At 42.2% G+C, this 22,925-nt stretch overlaps 3 protein-coding genes across 6 annotated transcripts in view; 1 reads left to right on the top strand and 2 right to left on the bottom strand.

Annotated features, from left to right (window-relative positions):
- Positions 1-5,340, bottom strand: part of LOC129826660 (kinase suppressor of Ras 2-like) — a 130,057-nt gene extending 124,717 nt beyond the window's left edge. For 3 of the 4 annotated variants that reach the window (XM_055887630.1, XM_055887628.1, XM_055887629.1), the window contains exon 1: positions 4,563-5,339. In XM_055887630.1, coding sequence (XP_055743605.1) covers positions 4,563-4,739 — 177 coding nt within the window. In that variant the 5' untranslated portion in view covers positions 4,740-5,339. Of the gene's footprint in view, positions 1-4,562 lie in introns of all 4 variants that reach the window. The other variant, XM_055887627.1, reaches the window with a different exon arrangement.
- A 3,901-nt stretch (positions 5,341-9,241) lies between these two features.
- On the bottom strand, positions 9,242-10,223 carry LOC129826659 (uncharacterized). Its single transcript, XM_055887626.1, has one exon. The coding sequence runs from the start codon at positions 10,141-10,143 to the stop codon at positions 9,658-9,660; it is 486 nt and encodes a 161-aa protein (XP_055743601.1). The 5' UTR covers positions 10,144-10,223; the 3' UTR covers positions 9,242-9,657.
- A 78-nt stretch (positions 10,224-10,301) lies between these two features.
- Positions 10,302-18,561, top strand: LOC129826657 (replication factor C subunit 5-like). The gene is made up of 11 exons (XM_055887624.1): positions 10,302-10,446; positions 10,743-10,807; positions 11,024-11,160; positions 11,345-11,424; positions 11,667-11,740; positions 12,131-12,290; positions 12,668-12,749; positions 14,598-14,727; positions 15,351-15,428; positions 17,929-17,983; positions 18,145-18,561. The coding sequence occupies exons 1-11, from the start codon at positions 10,400-10,402 to the stop codon at positions 18,242-18,244; spliced, it is 1,008 nt and encodes a 335-aa protein (XP_055743599.1). The 5' UTR covers positions 10,302-10,399; the 3' UTR covers positions 18,245-18,561.
- The last annotated feature ends 4,364 nt before the right edge of the window (positions 18,562-22,925 follow it).

Genomic DNA, 22,925 nt, shown 5'->3' with positions numbered 1-22,925 from the left:
GTGTCAGGTTTCCTCCAGATGTGACACTTGGCATTTAGGCCAAAGAGTTCAATCTTCGTTTCATCAGACCAGAGAATCTTGTTTCTCATGGTCACAGAGAGCGCGCTGACATGTGCCTTTTACTGAGGAGTGGCTTCCGTCTGGCCACTCTACCATAAAGGCCTGATTGGTGGAGTGCTGCAGAGATAGTTGTCCTTCTAGAAGGTTCTCCCATCTCCGCAAAGGAACTCTGGAGCTCTGTCAAAGTGACCATCGGGTTCTTGGTCACCTCCCTGACCAAGGCCCTTCTCTCCCTTTTTGGTACTCTTTCCCCAGATCTGTGCCTTCGACACAATCCTGTCTCTGAGCTCTACGGACAATTCCTTCTACCTCATGTCTTGGTTTTTGCTCTGACATGCACTATTAACTGTGGGACCTTATATAGACAGGTGTGTGCCTTTACAAATCATGTCGAATCAATTGAATTTACCACAGGTGGACTCCAATCAAGTTGTAGAAACATCTCAAGGACCTGTTTTGGCTTTGACATTATAGGGTATTGTGTGTAGATTGATGAGGATATGTTTAAAAAATATATATATATTTAGAATAAGGCTGTGACCTAACAAAATGTAGAAAAAGGGAAGGGGTCTGAATACTTTCAGAACTCGGACTAGGTCCAATACAGCTCGTTTAGTCAAGGGGTGAATGGCAAACAGTGGGTCAGTACAGTACAGTAGCATCTAATGCAACCAGAAAAACAAAGGAAACACTGGTTTGTGTGGAGGTTGTTGTCTTTCCACACTGGTGCTAGTGAGTGTGTTTTTTGAGCCGAAGGTTATGGTTACCATTGGGGTGTGGAGAGCTGATATTTGACCTGCTCCCATGGTAGGGACAGAAATGTTTTGTCTGCACTAGGGAAAAAGTGTTGAACATTGTAACTAGGGAAAAGGTGTTGGCCATTGTAACTAGGGAGAAGGTGTTGGTCATCGTAACTAGGGAAAAGGTGTTGGCCATCGTAACTAGGGAAAAGGTGTTGGTCATCGTAACTAGGGAAAAGTGTTGGTCATCGTAACTAGGGAAAAGGTGTTGGTCATCGTAACTAGGGAAAAGGTGTTGGTCATCGTAACTAGGGAAAAGGTGTTGGTCATCGTAACTAGGGAAAAGGTGTTGGTCATTGTAACTAGGGAGAAGGTGTTGGTCATAACTCGGATGGGGTGTTTTTAACTTGAGACATCTCCTATGATGAAAAAGGCATATGAGATACGCTATCCCATGTGATATAGTATAGTCTGAACTCCTACCCTATCCCATGTGATACGGTATAGTCTAAACTCTGACCCTATCCCATGTGATATGGTATAGTCTGAACTCTGACCCTATCCCATGTGATATGGTATAGTCTAAACTCTGACCCTATCCCATGTGATATGGTATAGTCTGAACTTTGGCCCTATCCCATGTGATATGGTATAGTCTGAACTCTGACCCTATCCCATGTGATATGGTATAGTCTGAACTCTGACCCTATCCCATGTGATATGGTGTAGTCTGAACTTTGACCCTATCCCATGTGATATAGTATAGTCCGACCCTATCCCACATGCACCTTGCTTCACAACAGAGAGACACTGCCAAACAAAGCAGAATCACTATTGAAGTGCTTTTTAGTCCAGGACTAGGCTTAATCTGTGCCTGGGAAACTGACCCACAGTTCAATAGATGAGCCATTCAAACATTCAGAAACCCCAAAGGGATCAATTAAGATGTATTGCATTGTAGAGTACTGTATGTTCTGTTTAACAACAGTTAAACTGTCCTTCAACAAGTATTGCACAGTAAGTCAAGACAGCTCTTTTGTGCAAAAAGTGGCAAATCAAAGTGAACCCAAAATTTCTCATGTTCCTCATATTTAATTTCTCCCTCATAATAACCTGTGATATAAGAACACACTTTTCAATGTCTTGGACTGTGCAGGGGGACATTTTACAAACAAAGTCATATATCACAGTTGCAATGTGTCACGCCCTGGCCATTGAGAGGCTTTTACTAGGGTGACTAGGGTGGGCATTCTAGTTTCTTTATTTCTATGTTTTCTATTTCTTTGTGTTTGGCCGGATGTGGTTCTCAATCAGAAGCAGCTGTCTATCGTTGTCTCTGATTGAGAACCATACTTAGGTAGCCCTTTTTCCCACCTGTCTTTGTGGGAAGTTATCTTTGTTAGCGGCATTATAGCCGAGTTAAGCTTCACGGTCGTTTCTGTATGTTTATTGTTTTGTTGGCGACATCATTAAAATAAAAGTATGTACGCTCACCACGCTGCACCTTGGTCCTCTTCTTCAGACGCCCGTGACACAATGGTCAGATGCTTTCACATTTGAAAATTGTTGTTTCTATAATATTGCATATGTCTGTGTTAACACAGGATTTTGTTGGAGATGCAACAAGTGCAGCAAGTAAAAAATCATGAAAAAACTATGGGGTGCAACAAGTGCATGATTCTACTATAAGTGCAACGTTACCTGCCAATGAAGCCAGAAACATGACCCGGCCTGGAGAATACAAGTTAAAGGGGCAATCTGCAGTTCAAACAATACCAAAGATGATGCCCCACCACTGTTGTGGTAAAAAGCTAAGGGGTAGGCTGCAGAAATGTAACCACTGTCAAATTCATAGACAAACAAAAGTTTAGATGCAAGGACTGACCATCCATGATATCGTGATATTTGGAGTTAAGCAAGTTTCTATTTTGGGTTCTGATGGAATACAACAGTTTAACTAATCTCATGAGGCATTTCTAAATGATATTCTTCAAGAATCAATGGTTATATTTCATTCATTTAAAAGTAAAAAATGAAATGGCTGTATCTATTGCAGATTGCACCTTTAACTGTATCTAATCTAAAGGCCTTGTCCAACACACTCAATCAATAAATGAAATGTATTAATAACGTTTTTACAGCAACAGCCTGACCCATGCCATGGCTAAAATCTGTGAGAGGCAACTGCTTGACCACGTTTGGCCCTTATGAATACATGATAACAACATGCTAATATAATGCTATTAGAACTACACAGGAAGAAGAGCAACATAATGTAAAATGTTACCAAATATGACTGCCCAATCCTCTAGTACTGTGCCCTCTGCCTCAGAAGGCCCAAACAGTGTGCATGACAGCATGTGCAAACATACAGCAAACCTACCACCTAACTAACATAACAGGGCCATAAGGCCACATGTCAATGGCAGACATGTCTTTTTAGAGTTTGAGTGCAGCCATGTTTTTCCTGACTGAAGATGCTATACCTGCATGACACAGCAGTTTCCCTGAGTCAAACTATTAGGCGTACATTTCAAAGTGGTGTTTTTGGTTGGTAGCTAGGGAGTGGGGAACGATAAACTGTGTGTGAACATTTGTTAGAACAAATAATTGTAACCTAGCTAGACATGGGGAATCTATTTTAGCATGTTCCATTCACCCAAACATGTAGACTATTAAGTTAACGAGTGGCCATAATGTACTGTAGTTCTAGCTATAGAGCCTAATGTAGTGTATGTTTTCAATCTACTCTCTGAAATTCAATTCAACTCAAGCATCTAGGCCTACTTATCCCTTCAAATTACAAAATATTGTAAAATGGTGTGCCTATATATATATAAAGTCCATATGAGAGGCATAGATGTGGATTATTTTTCCTTGTATCAGTGGGAAAACTACATGATTGAGTAAATGAATAAACAAACAGTATATAGAGGCCTGCTATTCCTCCAGCTGTGGCCACTAAAATGTCACTGTACATCTATTACAGGCCTATGTCATCTCATTATGTTGAGCATAATGATGGTGCCCTTTTTTACTCACACATCATCAAGTCCCATCACATTGGACCTCTGTTTACATGTCTTCCGTTTAAAGTCACCTGCCTGTGTAACATACACAGGAATCTCTGGTTTAAACCATTTAGGGCCTAAGTACACCTGAAATGTACCCAGAGTATGTTTTGATACAAAAAAATAAAAAAACATTACACTGTCTTTGGATAACATCATGTCCATTACATAACGCAATTTATGGAATACCCTGTGGGCCAATTAAATCGGATCTCAATTTCACTAATACACACTTGCATAACAGTTGTTGCAATCTAGCTGATGATATGCAGAGCATATTACTGATGGTGATGATGATAATGATGATGAATCGTAAACAGAAAGTGTTTAGGCCTCAACGTTCTCAGGGAGAATTCTGATGGAGAAGAGTTCTAGAGCTGAATAAACCACCTTCTTTCCACCACCTGCAGAATGCGCAAGCCCACAACAGCCTGCTCCCTGCAGCTAGCTTTTTCTTCATTTATTACACTGCATAAAACACATCTAGGCTGTATAACATAAAGGGGAAAAAACAGTATTCCAATGATATAGTCAACAATTTTAACGACATCGAATAATGTACATTGATGTTGATATAGGCTATGATAGACGTGACAACCAACCCAACAGTGTTTTTGATCCAAATACATGATCAGCAGCCTCAGCGCAGCCGTAGCCTTTTTCATTCTACGGAATGGGTGCTTTTGCTTACCTCCAGCGTTCGTATTTCTTTCTGTGTCAAGTCGTTAGATGTGGCACATTTGGTCCTCAATCCCTCCAAACTGGAAATGCTTATGTCTATCATATTTTGCACCAACTCGCACTGCTGCAAGGCTTTTTGCAAACTCAGATGCTGCTCGTCGCTTTTTGTCATATTCTTCTCGTCCATTGCTTGCGAGCAGTGGTCGTTTTTTTTATGTGTAACTTCAAAAAACAATATACTCAGAAAATAAAGGTGGAAAAAACTCCATGTAATAAAACGCCAGCAAACGTGGTGCTATATTCTATTATGTACATTGGTTTACAGATGAGATGTGATCTATGTGAAAGGCGACTCCATTGCAATAGTCCTTGTATTTCCTGGTGGTGGTTGTTCATCAAGGTGTTTCTGATTGAACCTGGTACTGATGCTGAGAGCTATATCATCAAACACAATATGCAGATAGCGTAGGCTACCTCCATAACAGAAACAAAAATCAGAACACAACCGATCAAGCCTCAGCTAATAAATCCATTGAGCGTTGTTTATTCATTTCAAATAAAAAACCAACGCATCATAATAACATAAACGGATCCATTAAATTAAAGCATCGTCATATAATCATTTTAAAGGTGATGCTGTGTGGATTGGGTACAGGTACTCCCCGTCTCCCTTGCCAGCAGCTGCATCCCGGGTCGCTCCCACCACCACACCGACATGTTTCCAGTCAATCAAATCTACAGCAAGGGGATCGCATCGCCCACCGAAGCAGCGGGAGGAGAGGCACCACCGCCGAGTGATGCTGCGTGGGGGAGGAGTTATCGCGAGATTATGTGCATCAGTGCAGTGAGAGTGAGTTCACTGTTTGAACTCCGTTATCGATATGCTCCATCATCAGCTCCACATCAGGATTTTAACGTGTTAAAAAAAAAGGACTATTTACACATATTGTTAAATTACAGCCTTATTCTAAAATGGATTAACATTAGATCCCCTCACAAATCTACACACAATACCCGATATTGACAAATCAAAAGCATGTTTTATAAATAAAAAACGTAAATATCACATTTACACAAGTATTCAGACCCTTTACTCAGAAATTTGTTGAAGCATCTTTGAAAGCAATTACAGCCTCGAGTCTTCTTCAGCTATTTTCAGGTCCCCCCAGAGATGTTCAATCAGGTTCAAGTTCGGATTCTGGCTGGGACACTCAAGGACATTCAGAGACTTGTCCCGAAGCCACTCCCGCGTTGTCTTGGCTGTGCGCTTAGGGTCGTTGTCCTGTTGGAAGGTGAACCTTCGCCTCAGTCTGAGGTCCTTATTGCTCTGGAGCAGGTTTTCACCAAGGATCTTTCTGTACTTCGCTCCGTTCATCCGTTCATCATCATCCCTCCATCCTGACTAGTCTCCCAGTCCCTGCCACTGAAAAACATCCCCACAGTATGATGCTGCCACCACCATGCTTCACCATAGGGATGGTGCCAGGTTTTCTCCAGGTGTGATGCTTGGCATTCAGGCCAAAGAGTTCAATCTTGGTTTCATCAGACCAGAGGATCTTGTTTCTCATATACGCAGAGTCTTTAGGTGACTTTTGGCAAACTCCAAGTAGGCTGTCATGTGCCTTTTACTGAGGAGTGGCTTCCGTCTGGCCACTCTACCATAAAAGCCAGATTGGTGGAGTGCTGCAGAGATGGTTGTCCTTCTGGAAGGTTCTCCCATCTCCACAGAGGAACTCTGGAGCTCTGTCAAAGTGACCATTGGGTTCTTGGTCACCTCCCTTGGTCACCTCCACCTCCCTGTCATTATGGGGTATTGTGATGTCATTATGGGGTTTTGTTTGTAGATTGATGAGGAACATTTTTTATTTAATCAATTTTAGAATAAAGCTGTAACGTAAAAAAATGTGGAAAAAGTCAAGGAAGGGGTCTGAATACTTTTTTTGGTCATTTTTCAGAGAACAAAATTGGGATAATTTTAGACACATTTAGGCTATTCTGTTAACATGTGCCCTTTTAAGCCTACTTGTAGATATCTTGCCAGACTCATACACAGACATGCACACACACACACACACACACACACACACACACACACACACACACACACACACACACACACACACACACACACACACACACACACACACACACACACACACACACACACACACACACACACACACACACACACACACACACACACACACACACACACACCACTAACCACTAACACACAAATAACCATAGCTACATGTGTTATGGTTGTATACTCCAAATGAACTGCAACAGTTGTCTGTCTGTCTAAATTAAATTACAGAACGCTGAATGACACTGAGTAGGCCGGGCCAACATCTCTCACTGAATTATAGCCTATTTTATGACAGCATTTTCTATTCTATCGGTGGGGTGAAATAAACAGGGGAAAGATTTAGTGTTGTACCTGTGGGTCAACTTGAATGAGGCCGGTGGTGTGGAACCAGAGATTTTGGACATTTCCTCTGTGTCAACAGGCAGCATTATTGTGTCTCGCTGCTGGACTGAACAGGCTTGGTGCTTTGTGTGTCAAGACAGAATGAAAAATATAGCTGTTTGGCTACACTGCACACATATCCTATTCTAGAGTTCACTAGAAACACTGTACAGTCTATGTGTTGTACAGTGTGTGATCATAAGGCCAATAATGGCCAATCATAAGGGCTTATATACAGTGAGCCTCTTACAATACTCTGAGCCGCCTACAATATTCTGAAAAAAACGACAATAAAACAACCATTCTCTTTGATGTGTTTTTGTGTCACTCAGTCGTGTCTCATTTACTGTGGACATCATATCTGACATGTTCTAACACTTGATTTAGGTTTTTAAATATATATATTTTTATATTAAAAACAACATTCATGTCACAGACTTTTTGATAAGCAGAGCATGTTTTCTAGGAAAGTGCTATTAGAAGCTACATTCGCATGTATTTCCCAAGAGTCAGGTTTTTCCAAAATACTATTCTGATACCTACCTCTCTGTACAATCCAAATGGCAGTAGAGATTACTTATTTGTCCGAAAAATTTCAAAAAATCAACCGTGGGGGTTGCTTTTCACGTCAGGAAATCTTGAACTCTTAGCTGTCCTCTGCCCAGTACCCTGTCCTGAACTTTAGACACTGTCACTAGCCGGCTACCACCTGGTACTCTACCCTGCTGCCCTATGTTTTTATATATATATATTTTTTTACTTTATTTAACTAGGCAAACCAGTTAAGAACAATTTATTATTTACAATGACGACCTACCCGACACTGCGCCAATTGTGCACCGCCCTATGGGACTCACAATCACAGCCGGATGTGATACAACCTGGAATCAAACCAGGGTGTCTGTAGTGACACCTAAAGCACTGAGATGCAGTGACTTAGACCGCTGCGCCACTCGACAACCATGTAAATATTCATTGAACACTAGTCACTTTAATAATGTTTACATACTGTTTTACCCACTTCATATGTATATACTGTATTCTAGTCAAGGCTAATCCTATATAACTACTGCTGTACACACCATTTCTATTCACATACTGTCCATACTGTCTATACACACCATTCACATTCATATATTTATTTCTATTCCAGACTGGTATTGCTCATTTTGATATCTAATTTATTTTTCTTACTTTTTGATTATGTGTGTATTATTGTATTGCTTGATATTGCAGCACTGTGGGAGCTCGAAACAAGCAATTCGCTGCACCTGCGATAACATCTGCAAAACTGCGTATACCACCGATAAACTTGGATTTGAACAGAGGGATTTATTTCTTAATTTTAGAAGCCTTTGTTTTGGCATTAGGGTAAATATATATTTAGAAATGACAAGCAAACGACTGAATTGGTATCTGCCTTCGACAATCGTTATTGTGTAACAGAAAATTTATAAAATGTGCCCTCTTGATATTACACGGTCGTCACAAGTTACCACAGACACAAAGTCATAAATCCTGCCTATTTCTACAATGTATCTTCAAATGTTTTAAACCCTAGCATTACCTTAACCACACTAATAGCCTTATACCTAAATTCAGACCAAAAAGCAATTTTTTATTTTCATGGGCCTTTACGATAAAGCTCATTTTAAATTTGTGGCTGTGCACTCTAGTGGAAACCACTTTTCAGTTGTGCGAAAGCGACGACTGCTTCCGCTTTACTTCCGTATCCAGTCCCGTACAATCACATACTTAAATTGCTGAAAACGCGGTCATTTAAGATAGCTAGCTATATACATACTCCTATATTCGTGTTTGTGGACGAACATAGTTCTACCGAAAGTATTTTATGAAGTCTTTCGACACACCTTAGTATTACGACACAATTTGCAGTTGCGACATCCATTTTCGGATTCATAAAATTATGCTCCCATCGACTGTTGAATGTAACGTTATGCCTCGAGTTTACTTCAAAAGCTTTTTTAAAACTACTTGCACATCATTTAAAACAATTCCGATAGTGGTCAGTCCTTGCGTCAGTCTATTAATTTGCGTGGTTATATCGACCCATCCTGCAGTTCTGTACTGAGGGGGTGGCCCTGTGGTTGCAACTGCGGATTGCCGCGTTTAAAGGCCTTTAGCAGAATAAATTCAACCACAAACACGAGTCATTGTATGGATTGATAAAACTGGTACACTAATAACATGAGGAGAACTTGTTTTTCCAAAGAAATCGTTTAATAGGTTCCATAAAGCCAAAATTGACACAAAAAATAATGTTGAGGATACAAACAGAAAGTACAAAGGTGGAATGTTACTGGGCAAGAGAACATGAACTTTTCACATGGTTTGGAAATGAATGGCCGACACACGTGGCTAAATTGAAAGACGCTCGAGCTAGCTAGCAAGCTAACTTAGCTAATTAAACACAGAATAGGACTACAAAAGTCATCCGGTCAACAACAACACGTGGACATTTCTTGAGGAGCGCATCTTTTAAATACAGCCAGCCAAGGGATGATCTTGAATCGGAGTTTTACTCGTGTGCAGCATAACGTTAACTGTTGTAGAGCTAGCAGTCTCTGTAGGATCCCCGGCCTAGAACGGTCTCCGTAGCCTTCCTGGGCCCAACCTATTGATTGTCCCTGTATCCGCCACCAGAGGAGTACCCGCCTCGGCCTCCACCGCTCCTGTATCCACCACCACCACCACCACCTCCGTATCCTCGGTCTTCTCCGCCATAGCTGCGGCCTCCTCCACCACCACCGTAACTCCTCTCGCCTCCACCATATCCACCTCCACCGCCGTATCCACCGCCACCTCGGGAACCTCTGTATCCACCGCCACCTCCACGACCTCCACCACCGCCCTGGCCTGCCTCGTTCACACGGATGGTTCTGCCGTCGAGAGACTGGCCGTTCATTGCATCCATAGCGTCCTTCGCATCCTCGGGATTGTCGTACTTTACGAAGCCGAATCCACGAGGCCTTCCTGTTTCTCTGTCCATGATGACATCACATTTAGAGATATTTCCATACTTTGAGAACGCTTCTGCAAGAGATTGCTCTGTGGTGTCGAAGCTCAGGCCACCGACGAAAAGTTTTCCTTCGTCGGACATGTTTCTTTGTCTTTTGCGGACTGAACAAGAAGAGCTGCTACTTGGAGAGGAACGTCGACGGAAAAGGAAATGGCAGCATGCCGCGAAATATTATAAAGAGTAATTTGACTCCGCCCACAGTAAAACAACGGATGCGATTGGTTGCAAACCTGCCGTAAACTGTGTATCGTAATGTAAAGCACGTTTTGTTGAAGTAAAGCGCGCCATTTGGATAATATATTTGGTGAAAATTGGAGAACAAATTGAATCGATTCAAATGGCATCGATTGGCAAGATACCGTTGCAGTCAAGAAATTTGCCTTGGTAAATTGAGTCCGCTAGCTAGCCGGTGTCAGATGCTAGCTAACTAACTATCTTATTTCTTGCCAGCAAGCATGCTAACTAATTAACTAGCAAGCTAGCTACATTAGCAGGCCTAATTAGCAGGCTCGCCAAACCTCAATCATTGTGTTAATATGTTTCCCCTGCCTATACGGTGTAGCAAAGTGTTGTGATTTGTATTTTAGTTGCCTTGTTTGTTCGTGCATACCACCTCTTCCCTGCTTTCAATGTAGCCACGCATGCGCGATGCTGTCTGACATTTTATATTTTTATTTTAGGGTTGAGAAATACAGGCCACAGACCCTAGATGACTTGATTTCTCACAAGGACATATTAAGCACCAGTAAGTATATTTTTTTTCAGTCTTTAAAACAACAGGGATGGAACTGCTGCTGTAGAAAACCTGACCCTTATCCATTCCAACAACAATTCATTTCAAATGTGAATTTTTTTCAAATAATGTTTTCATGCTCAAATGAACTATAGTTGTGTTTTTTGTTGTTGCATCAGTGCATATGTAACAACATATTTGTCAGAAACAATCCTTTTCTCTTTTCAGTCCAGAAATTTATCAGTGAGGACAGGCTGCCGCATCTCTTGTTCTATGGACCCCCAGGCACAGGGAAAACATCTACTGTTCTAGCCTCTGCCAAGCAGCTCTACAAGGAGAAGGAGTTCAACGCTATGGTCCTGGAGGTACGTACCAACTCAGCCCTGAGATGTAGAATTATCAAAGACAAATGCTGTGCTCATAACACTGCACTTGAGGGTTGTCATGTTTTCCAGTGAGCAATATTGATTCTTAACATTCAATGTTAGTGTGCGGCATACATAACTGTTCTCGGGTGCATCAATAATGCATACATTTATTTATTTGCAGCTTAATGCGTCAGACGACAGAGGTATCGATGTTGTACGAGGACCCATCCTGAGTTTTGCCAGCACCAGGACCATATTCAAGTATGACAATAATGAATAATACTTCAAAAGGTTCTGTTTCCTTGCAGTCACTGACAGGTCTGTATTTGTAGAGAAGTAGGTCTCTTATCTACCAGTAGTTGTCTACCATATTGCAATCAGGTTCCCAGTCTTTTCAGCGAGGACAAGGAAACAAAAAGGAGGATTGCAAGTACCCGTGTCCTTAGACAACCCTGACTGCAATTGACAAAATGAGTGTTTATTTATTTTTTTTTGTCTTCCAGGAAGGGTTTCAAGTTGGTGATACTGGACGAGGCTGATGCCATGACCCGGGATGCCCAGAATGCATTGCGGCGAGGTAACCATCTGTTTTGAGTTGTTCACCTGCTGTGTACCAACTGGCCAAATGAGCTGCCTGCGAGCTAACCAGTTGCGAGCTAACCAGTAATTCTCTCTGATGAAAGGATCTGCTTACGGCAACATGGAACATGAGACAACAAGCAAATGTTAAATGCATTTGGGAGGGGTACCGCATATTAGCCTGATAATTTAGAATATGAATGTGCTACAATTGCTTGTAATAGATGTCATTGATTTAGCAGTTCCCATTTTATATTCTACATTACAACATTTTAATGAGCATATGCCCACTGAACGTCAAATCATTGACATCCATTTCTCCCTGCCGGTCTCTACTCCTATTGCTACCTCTCTCTTCTCCCTCTACCTCTCTCTTCCTCTCCTACAGTCATTGAGAAGTACACAGAGAACACCAGGTTCTGTTTGATTTGTAACTACCTGTCTAAGATCATCCCAGCCCTGCAGTCTCGCTGCACCAGGTTCCGCTTCGGACCCCTGTCTCAGGACCAGATGATACCCAGGCTGGAGTTTGTTATCCAGCAGGAGAGGTGAGGGGCTCAGGAGTTAATGGGTCAAGGGAGGTGAGTGGGGCCTGTGGGTCAGGGGAGGTGAGTGGGGCCTGTGGGTCAGGGGAGGTGAGTGGGGGTCGGGGGCTTCAGATGGTAGATCACTGTGTTCCTCAAGGAATTTGGTACTGGCACTGACCCTGTATATAGCTTACATTCTTCTGATACATGATAAAAAAAAAAAATCTCTTATTTCTTCTGGGTTTTTTGTTATACTGTTTTTAAGGGCTTGCAAGTTAAGCATTTCACTGTACTTGTACATGTGAGAAATAAAACTTGAAACTTACTTGAGACTAATGTCTGCTGGGTTTTATTATTGCCTTTTAATCAGAGACGTATGTCTGCTCTTGTCCCTGCAGCATTGATGTAACTCCAGATGGAATGAAAGCTATTGTGACCCTATCATCAGGAGACATGAGAAGATCCCTCAACATACTGCAGGTACGGGAGTGCTACCGGTGTGTAGCTAAATGTGATTCATTGCATCACAGTGTTGTGTTTTTATTGCTGGTCTAAATGTATTGGCTAGTGGTGGGCACCAGAATCACTCATTCGATACTGCTCTTTAATTATTTGTTACTTTTATTTCTTATTCTTATTTTTTTAAATGTTTTTTAACTGTATTGTTGATTAAGGGCTTGTAAGTAAGCATTTCACTGTAAGGTCTACCTACACCTGTTGTATTCAGTGCATGTGACAAGTAAAAATGTATTTGATATCGTTTGGTACACTATATATTACATGACTGTTCCTGTAGCCATTAAACTGACCTCACAGGCTCATAATTTAGCATACTTATTGGCCTGCTGAATAATTGTTTGTATTCAAACTGATTGTATTCAAACAGTTGATTGTATTCAACTGGTTAGGTAGGTTCAGGCCCCCTGAACATTCACACCAGGCACAATGGGCAGTCAACAAGCAGTTGTCTGAATTTCACAAAGCCTTGGAAGTTAACAGAAGATGAACACAGCTGCAATGTTATTGATTAAAAAAATGACATATCTATACTGAACAAATATATATAAATGCAACATGTATCCATTTCAAAGATTTTACTGAGTTACAATTCATATAAGGTAATCATTCAATTGAAATAAGTTAATTAGGCCCTAATCAATGGATTTCACATAACTGGCAATACAGTTATGCATCTGTTGGGGCGTGGATCAGAAAACCAGTCAGTATCTGGTGTGACCACCATTTGCCTCATGTAGTTCAACACATCTCCTTCACATAGAGTTGATCAGCCTGTTGATTGTGGCCTGTGGAATGTTGTCCCACTCCTCTTCAATGGCTGTGCAAAGTTGCTGGATATTGGTGGGAACCGGAACACGCTGTCGTACACATCCCAAACATGCTCAATGGGTGACATGTCTGGTGAGTATGCAGGCCATGGAAGAACTGGGACATTATCAGCTTCCAGGAATTGTGTACAGATCCTTGTGACATGGGGCCGTGTATTATCATGCTGAAACATGAGGTGAGGCCGGCGGATGAATGGCACGACAATGGGCCTCAGGATCTCATCACGGTGTCTCTGTGCATTCAAATTGCCATCGATAAAATGTAATTGTGTTCGTTGTCCGCAGCATATGCATTCCCATACCACAACCCCACTGCCACCATGGGGCACTCTGTTTAGAACGTTGACATCAGCAAAACGCTCGCCCACACGATGCCATACAAGAGTCTGCGGTTGTGAGGCCAGAATGGACGTACTGCCAAATTCTCTTAAACAAAGTTTGGGCAGCTAATGTTAGAGAAATTAACTTTTAAATTATCTGTTAACAGCTCTGGTGGACTTTTCTGCAGTCAACATGCCAATTGCATCCACCCTCAACTTGAGACATCTGTGGCATTGTGTTGTCTGACACAACTGCACATTTGAGGCCTTTTATTGTCCCCAGCACAAGTTGCACCTGTGTAATGATCATGCTGTTTAATCAACTTCTTGATATGCCACATCTGTCAGGTTGATGGATATCTTGGCAAAGAAGAAATGCTCACTATCAGGGATGGAAACTAATTTGTGCACAAAATTTGAGATAAATAAGCTTTTTGTGTGGATGGACAATTTTTGGGTTCTTTTATTTCAGATCATGGAAAATGGGACCAAGACATTACATGTTGCGTTTTACATTTTGTTTCAGTGTATATTGTTTAAAAAAACCTGCAACTGATATGGATTTTCCATATCGGTGCCCAGATTCTGAGTACACTCCTTATGGTTGATTTCTTTTTGTTATTTCTAATGACTGACTGATTCCTTTCCTGTGTATTTCTCAGAGCACCAGCATGGCGTATGGGAAGGTCACCGAGGATAATGTGTACACCTGCACTGGTCACCCACTACGGTCCGATATCGCCAACATCCTGGACTGGTCCCTAAACAAGGACTTCACTTCCGCTTACAACCGTATCCTTTATTCTCTCCCACAACCATGTGTATTTCAACGATATCTATTACTACAAGTTATGTTTAGCCTACTCTTTTCAACAACCAAATGGCTCGCCCCCCCCTCCCGCACAATGGTTTATGTATTGCCAAAGCAGCTCTTTCAAATAAAACAATATCGCCAATGTATGATGTCTACATACAGTACTGCAGTATCTAGAAATGGCTAAATAGCCATCTCAAATTAGCATAATATATCCCAATATGTGGTATATGAGGACAACTTGTACTCTGTGGTGTCGACCTCTTCTAGGAAGTGGCTCTGAATGCCTTGGGGCGGTGTATTTTGCAGGGATGTTATTAGGTCGGTATAGAAAGATAATTTCATTGATGTAGCCTATGAATAGAGGATCGTGTCAGAAAAGCACAAATTCCTGATTTAATCAGGAAGAATCTCACCCCTTTATGGGATCAGGACAAAAGGACATCTGAAAGTTGGCTAGGTGAGGATACTGTATGTCAGTTTCCGGGTATGTATGGATATATAGAGGATCATGTCAGAATATCATGAATTCCTGGAATTCTACTGAAGGACAAATCCCATCTTTGATATTGAGAGATGTTCCTTAGCTTCTGATCCACAGAGATTCTCCAGCTGAAGACGCTGAAAGGCCTAGCCCTGCATGACATCCTGACTGAAGTCCACCTACTGATCCACAGAGGTAAGGACTGGACTGGAGGCAGTAAACCTGTAGATTGCTGTGGTTCTAGAGATGTCCATACTGTATGGGATGGGTATTTCCATTGAATGCATCACAGGTACAATCACTGTATCCCCAAAGTCTGAAGTTGTATTTTTGAAATTTTTTGAAAATGTGTATTTTTGAAAATGTGTCCATAATCTAGTATATAATTCACACATTAAAAGACCCCGAGTCTTTTAATGTGTGAATTATATACTAGATTATGGACTTAAAAAAAAAAAAGATTGTCTGGCTGGGCAGGGCCTAGCTTACTTTGATCTATCTATCTATAGTTGATAGATGTATTCTAAACAGACTCCATACAGCACATTATATGAGAGGCGAGCTACTAGGAGAGCGAACTGCATAGTGATGTTTTCTTCCTCTGGTTTCCCGGGAGACCCCTCGCGGTTGCCATGGCTGCCAGTGTTCTCATTGTAGAATAAATGGCTTGCCAGTGTTAAGTGTGGCACGTATCACTACTGCAACGTTTTAGCCTGACAGTGAATGCCTATTTTCTTATTTCTGAAGTTATGTGTTTCTGTTCTCACTAAGCTGTCTTGGCAGATTCATCAGGCGTTACCATAGAGGGCCTGTGAATTATAGCATTGATACCTTTTTATGATGCAATGATATATTTTTTTGAGGGATTTGGTACACTTCTGTGCCGTATATTAGAGATGTCACTCCTTATATAACTCTAAACTGATACAGAATAGAGGAATGGGGTTTACTGAATGGAATACAGAAATTGTATAGTGATTTTTAGCAACGCATTCAGCTACCTGAAGGTAATGCTAGAGAAGCACAGATGCAAAACTTGGCAAAAGGAGCATGCAGAGGCCTAGATTTAAAAGGAGCATGCAGAGGCCTAGATTTAAAAGGAGCATGCAGAGGCCTAGATTTAAAAGGAGCATGCAGAGGCCTAGATTTAAAAGGAGCATGCAGAGGCCTAGATTTAAAAGGAGCATGCAGAGGCCTAGATTTTAAAAGGAGCATGCAGAGGCCTAGATTTAAAAGGAGCATGCAGAGGCCTAGATTTAAAAGGAGCATGCAGAGGCCTAGATTTAAAAGGAGCATGCAGAGGCCTAGATTTAAAAGGAGCATGCAGAGGCCTAGATTTAAAAGGAGCATGCAGAGGCCTAGATTTAAAAGGAGCATGCAGAGGCCTAGATTTAAAAGGAGCATGCAGAGGCCTAGATTTAAAAGGAGCATGCAGAGGCCTAGATTTTAAAAGGAGCATGCAGAGGCCTAGATTTTAAAAGGAGCATGCAGAGGCCTAGATTTTAAAAGGAGCATGCAGAGGCCTAGATTTTAAAAGGAGCATGCAGAGGCCTAGATTTTAAAAGGAGCATGCAGAGGCCTAGATTTTAAAAGGAGCATGCAGAGGCCTAGATTTTAAAAGGAGCATGCAGAGGCCTAGATTTTAAAAGGAGCATGCAGAGGCCTAGATTTTAAAAGGAGCATGCAGAGGCCTAGATTTTAAAAGGAGCATGCAGAGGCCTAGATTTTAAAAGGAGCATGCAGAGGCCTAGATTTTAAAAGGAGCATGCAGAGGCCTAGATTTAAGGAGTTGGAGGGAATTGCTTGTCTGTGGTACTTCATCAAATCTAATGATCTATTAGCAATAAAAACTGCAGTTAATTTATCAATACGTGGAATAATGAGATTGCCGCCAATGCATTCGAAGACAGTAATGCAAGCAGCTTGTATACTTATCTGTGTTAAAGTCTGATTGGCCAAGCTTTAGTTCAGTCACGCCCACTTGAGTCCAAGTGTGAAAGAAGGTTTGGCTGAGTTAGGTTCTGTTCATAAAGAATTATGTACATAACTGTCTGTACTTTCTTTGTGCAGTCACAAAACCTGTTTCAATGTTCGTCATTTCCTTGCAGTTCCGTAAATACTAACATTTACATGTTAATAATCTGAAATTCATGACACAAAGCAAAGTGAAAGCCATACTGTAGCATAATTAAACAATCAAATTGGGACCACTGGAAATCAGAGATACTCCTTGACACTGTATCCTTTGGTAAAAAATAATTTTAAGGTTTTTGTAAATTTGAGTGTCTTCACTGTAGCAGTCCGGTCCCAGGGCCTACTCTCTGCAACATCTCTTTGTTGCGTGAACGTGAATGGCCTTCCATTGATTGGGAACCATTTGGGGCTGCCTCCACCGATGCTAATTCCTTTGACATTCAAACTGCAGCCATTTGACGGTAGTCTGTAATCTCGTTTTGAAAAGGAGGAAGATGAGGAAGAAGGCTTGCTTCTTAGCTGGGTGACTTCCTGGTGTGAGGGGAAGCCATTGAAGAACAATGGGGGTCTTTCTCCCCCATGGAGAGGTGTCTCCTTTCGTGGGGGGGGTCGACTCCGCGCTAAGATCAAAGTCACGGCGTTACACCAGTTCATTCTATGGTGCATGTTTTGAGAGATTTGTACACTTTTTGTGCTGTATAATAACTGTGTTTTCTTACAGTGGACTTCCCTCCTGCCATTCGGATGGGCTTGCTTATCAAGTTGGCAGACATTGAGTAAGTGCTCATATCTTCAGTATGGTGGTTATATACCCATCAAATTGTATACCTTACTCATCGTAAATCCCTCTGGATAACAGCGTATGCTGAATGATTTAAATATAAATTAAGATTACTAATTTGGTACATTTATTTTGATGGTTTTTTTTTTCTTCTAGGTACCGGCTGGCCTCTGGAACTAGTGAGAAGATCCAATTGAGTTCGATGGTGGCGGCTTTCCAGGCAGTGAGAGACATCGTGGTCAATGAGGCCGCCTAGACCAGTAGTCCTCCGTCACAAACGTCTAGTACACATAGGTCACCTACCATGGTCCTGGAGAGCTACAGGGTGTGCAGGCTTTTATTCCAGCCCAGCACTAACACACCTGATGTAATTTGTACATTGCTGGTCAAGACCATGGTTAGTTGAGTTAGTGCTAACTGAATTAAAGGCTTTCATACCCTTTTGTTCACAAAAGACAAGACATTTCACTCAAGACTAACTTCATAAAAACATACTTGTGCTTGTCTGCTCAATATTCCTGTCTGTATTTACATTTTGATATTGATTGTCAAATAAAATGGTTTCTTATGTAATCAGGTGTCTTTTTGTATGCCGTGTACGAGAGTCACGGAATAAGGTTTCAGTAGACCAATTTACTGTACACAATGCAAGCTTTAGATTTACTCTCAGTAAATGTACACATTTAAATAACAAAATACACACTATAGTAGTTATCATACAATATACTAGCATAAAAATATAGATTAGTTCTTGATAGTAATTGTATTACATTGATGTAAATTAACCTGAATAATGTTAGGATTCAAGACTTAAGAGTTCAGTTGCATGTTTGAGTCACTTAACTATTTGCATTTTGACATCCTGAGAGATTTCTTTGGACAAATAGCTGATCAGACATGACTGATTTTGTCTAAACCACAAATTCCAAAGTTGCCTTCACCTATCCAACCATTGTTAGATCAACTCTAACTTCAGAGAAGATCGGAATGAAAGATGCATCACCTCAGGGCCCTAGAAAGTCCCGTCACTTCTGTCATACAATATTCCCACGATTTAGTTATACTATCCAAATGGAGGCAAATAATAAGCTTTCCTCCCTTGACTGTGCTATCATTAGTTATTCAATACTTCCAAATAACTCCTACATTTCAAATGGATGCCAATAATCCAGGCTGCATCACATCCGGCCGTGATTGGGAGTTCCATAGGGCGGTGCACAATTGGCCCAGCGTCGTCCGGTGTAGGCCGTCATTGTAAATAAGAATTTGTTCTTAACTGAATTGCCTGGTTAAATAAAGGTTAAAATAAATAAATATGCTCTCCCTTGACTGTGCTATCATTAGTCAATACTTCCAAACAACTCAAATGAATTTAAAATGGAGGCCAATAAGTATTCTCTCTTTATTCCTGAACTCATATAAATTTTTCCTTGTCTGAGGAGCTTTGTGCTTAGGAGCAGTCCGGCATGTTGAGTCATGGAGTCTAACTTTGTCAAACCAGGATGCCACCATGCTGCAGTCTGATGAGACACGACAGCGGCTGATCCAGTCCTTGTGACCAGTGAGGACAGTGGCTGACCCAGTCCTTGTGACCAGTGAGGACAGTGGCTGATCCGGTCCTTGTGACCAGTGAGGACAGTGGCTGACCCAGTCCTTGTGACCAGTGAGGACAGTGGCTGACCCGGTCCTTGTGACCAGTGAGGACAGTGGCTGATCCGGTCCTTGTAGCCAGTGAGGTCAGTGTCTGACCCGGTCCTTGTGGCCAGTGAGGACAGTGGCTGATCCGGTCCTTGTGACCAGTGAGGACAGTGGCTGACCCGGTCCTTGTGGCCAGTGAGGACAGTGGCTGACCCGGTCCTTGTGGCCAGTGAGGACAGTGGCTGACCCGGTCCTTGTGACCAGTGAGGACAGTGGCTGACCCGGTCCTTGTGGCCAGTGAGGACAGTGGCTGACCCGGTCCTTGTGGACAGTGGCTGACCCAGTCCTTGTGGCCAGTGAGGACAGTGGCTGATCCAGTCCTTGTGGCCAGTGGCTGACCCAGTCCTTGTGGCCAGTGAGGACAGTGGCTGATCCAGTCCTTGTGGCCAGTGGCTGATCCAGTCCTTGTGGCCAGTGGCTGACCCAGTCCTTGTGGCCAGTGGGGACAGTGGCTGATCCAGTCCTTGTGGCCAGTGAGGTCAGTGGCTGATCCAGTCCTTGTGGCCAGTGAGGTCAGTGGCTGATCCAGTCCTTGTGGCCAGTGAGGTCAGTGGCTGACCCGGTCCTTGTGGCCAGTGAGGACAGTGGCTGACCCAGTCCTTGTGGCCAGTGAGGTCAGTGGCTGATCCAGTCCTTGTGGCCAGTGAGGACAGTGGCTGATCCAGTCCTTGTGGCCAGTGGCTGACCCAGTCCTTGTGGCCAGTGAGGACAGTGGCTGACCCAGTCCTTGTGGCCAGTGGCTGACCCAGTCCTTGTGGTCAGTGGCTGATCCAGTCCTTGTGGTCAGTGGCTGACCCAGTCCTTGTGGCCAGTGAGGACGGTGGCTGACCCGGTCCTTGTGGCCAGTGAGGTCAGTGACTGACCCAGTCCTTGTGGCCAGTGGCTGACCCAGTCCTTGTGGCCAGTGAGGACAGTGGCTGACCCAGTCCTTGTGGCCAGTGGCTGACCCGGTCCTTGTGGCCAGTGAGGACAGTGGCTGACCCAGTCCTTGTGGCCAGTGAGGACAGTGGCTGATCCAGTCCTTGTGGCCAGTGAGGACAGTGGCTGATCCAGTCCTTGTAGCCAGTGAGGTCAGTGGCTGACCCAGTCCTTGTAGCCAGTGAGGTCAGTGGCTGATCCAGTCCTTGTAGCAAGTGAGGTCAGTGGCTGACCCAGTCCTTGTAGCCAGTGAGGTCAGTGGCTGACCCAGTCCTTGTGGCCAGTGGCTGACCCAGTCCTTGTGGCCAGTGGCTGATCCAGTCCTTGTGGCCAGTGACGACGTGGCTATTTATGACTTATGGAAGGCAGAGAAGCAGGTAAGTATACAGCAGTTCAAGATTATTTCCATGTGCAATAAAAAAATATCCATGAATTTAGATAGACAGAGAAAAGCTCTTTGGATTAATATATATTTTTTTAGATATAAAAATGGCTGACCTTGTGGGTTAAATGCCATATCCTTAAGGTGTTATCTCCAGTGGAAGATACCAGGGTGGGCTTCGGTTAGGAGTGAAATAAACACAGCTTGAAGGAACATTCATAAATATTTAGTTATCAATCTTTACACAATTATATGATAATCTATTCAAAATAAGGGTTAAATGAAAAGTGCTATCATCAAATGAAACATTAGCCTTGACTCCATAACAAACACAGCAAGATGTCCCACCAGTTGCACCATCCCATATCTTGATGACTCCGTTGTCCAGTGGCCAGAAGTAGTCTGGTTGATTCTCTCTCATTGGAGGCTGCTTTATCGCCAGGTGTTGGTGTCTTTGATGGACGGGGTCCAAACGTCAGACCCCACACTGTCTGATCACAGTTCGGGCTCTTGTCCTGTCTGTTGCTCTCTGGCGGAATATCAACCTTGTTGACTCTATACAGACAATTAAGCATTATTGACAGTAAACTAAAACAATTATTTTTTTAATCTCCAGAGGTGTTGATGAACATCATCAATACTTTCAAATCAGGAAGGAGGAGAGGAAGCAATGGAGCATGGAAGGACGAAAGGAAGGAATATTTACAGGCCTGTCTTTAAAGTCCATACATGCATACCATACTGAAGCAGCCAGGCGACCACCAGTGGTGGAAAAGGTACCCAATTGTCATACTTGAGTAAAAGTAAAGATACCTTAATAGAAAATGACTCAAGTAAAAGTGAGTCACCCAGTAAAATACTACTTGAGTAAGTCTAAAAGTATGTGTACATTTTTGTATGTACGTAAATGAAATTGCTAAAATATACTTAAGCATCAAAAGTAAAAGTATAAATCATGTCAAATTCCTTATATTAAGCAAACCAGTAGCCAGTATTTTCTTGTTTTTTTAAATTCACGGTTAGCCAGGGGCACACTCAAACACAGACATAATTTACAAACGAAGCATGTGTGTTTAGTGAGTCTGCCAGATCAGAAGCAGTAGGGATGACCAGGGATATTCTCTTGATAAATGCGTGAACTGTCCTGCAAACCATTCCAAATACGAGTATTTTTGCGTGTCAGGGAAACTGTATGGAATAAAAAGTACATTATTTTCATTAGGAATGTAGAAGTAAAAGTTATCAAAAATAGTCAAGTAAAGTACAGATACCCCAAAAAACGTCTTAAGTAGTACTTTTACAGAAGTACTTTACACAACTGGCGACCGCCCACACTATCCCGTGTCTCATAGATCATGCGAACTGGAATTGAGGGTAGGCGGATCTCAGCTCCAATATCTACCATGTTGTTTTGCTACCATGCTGTGTGTTCATGTCATGCTATATTGTTGTTTTAGGTCTCTCCTTATGTAGTGTTGTGGTGTCTCTCTTGTCGTGATGTGTGTTTTGTCCTATATTTTTATTTTTAATCCCAGCCCCCGTAGGAGGCTTTTTGCCTTCGGGTAGCCCGTCATCGTAAATAATCATTTGTTTTTAACTGACTTCCTGGTTATCTAACAATGCCTTCCAGTCAATAATCCCATGTAAAAATTCCATTCCGAGAAGAAAACAGAGCGCCTATCGTGTCTTTAGATCACCAAATGATGTAAAATAGCCTAATTGTTGTTTTATTGCGTGTTTTTGAGTAAAGGGAGAAGAATTAATCCGATTTCCTGTACAGTACAGATTTCATGATTGGCTACCTTGCCACATGTGCTCTTGTTTTCTATTACGTAAAATGGATTTGTGCCTGATTTGTTTAATCTACAGTGAACATTTTTAAAGAGTTATCTATCTTGATTTCGGCTATCGGATAGGATTAAATGCATAGAAATATAAT

Source organism: Salvelinus fontinalis, chromosome 28 (genome assembly GCF_029448725.1).
Source record: "Salvelinus fontinalis isolate EN_2023a chromosome 28, ASM2944872v1, whole genome shotgun sequence".
NCBI classification, from domain to species: Eukaryota; Metazoa; Chordata; class Actinopteri; order Salmoniformes; family Salmonidae; genus Salvelinus; species Salvelinus fontinalis.
The sequence above is the reverse complement of the archived record's forward strand: the minus strand, read 5'-3'. Positions and strand labels throughout refer to the sequence as shown.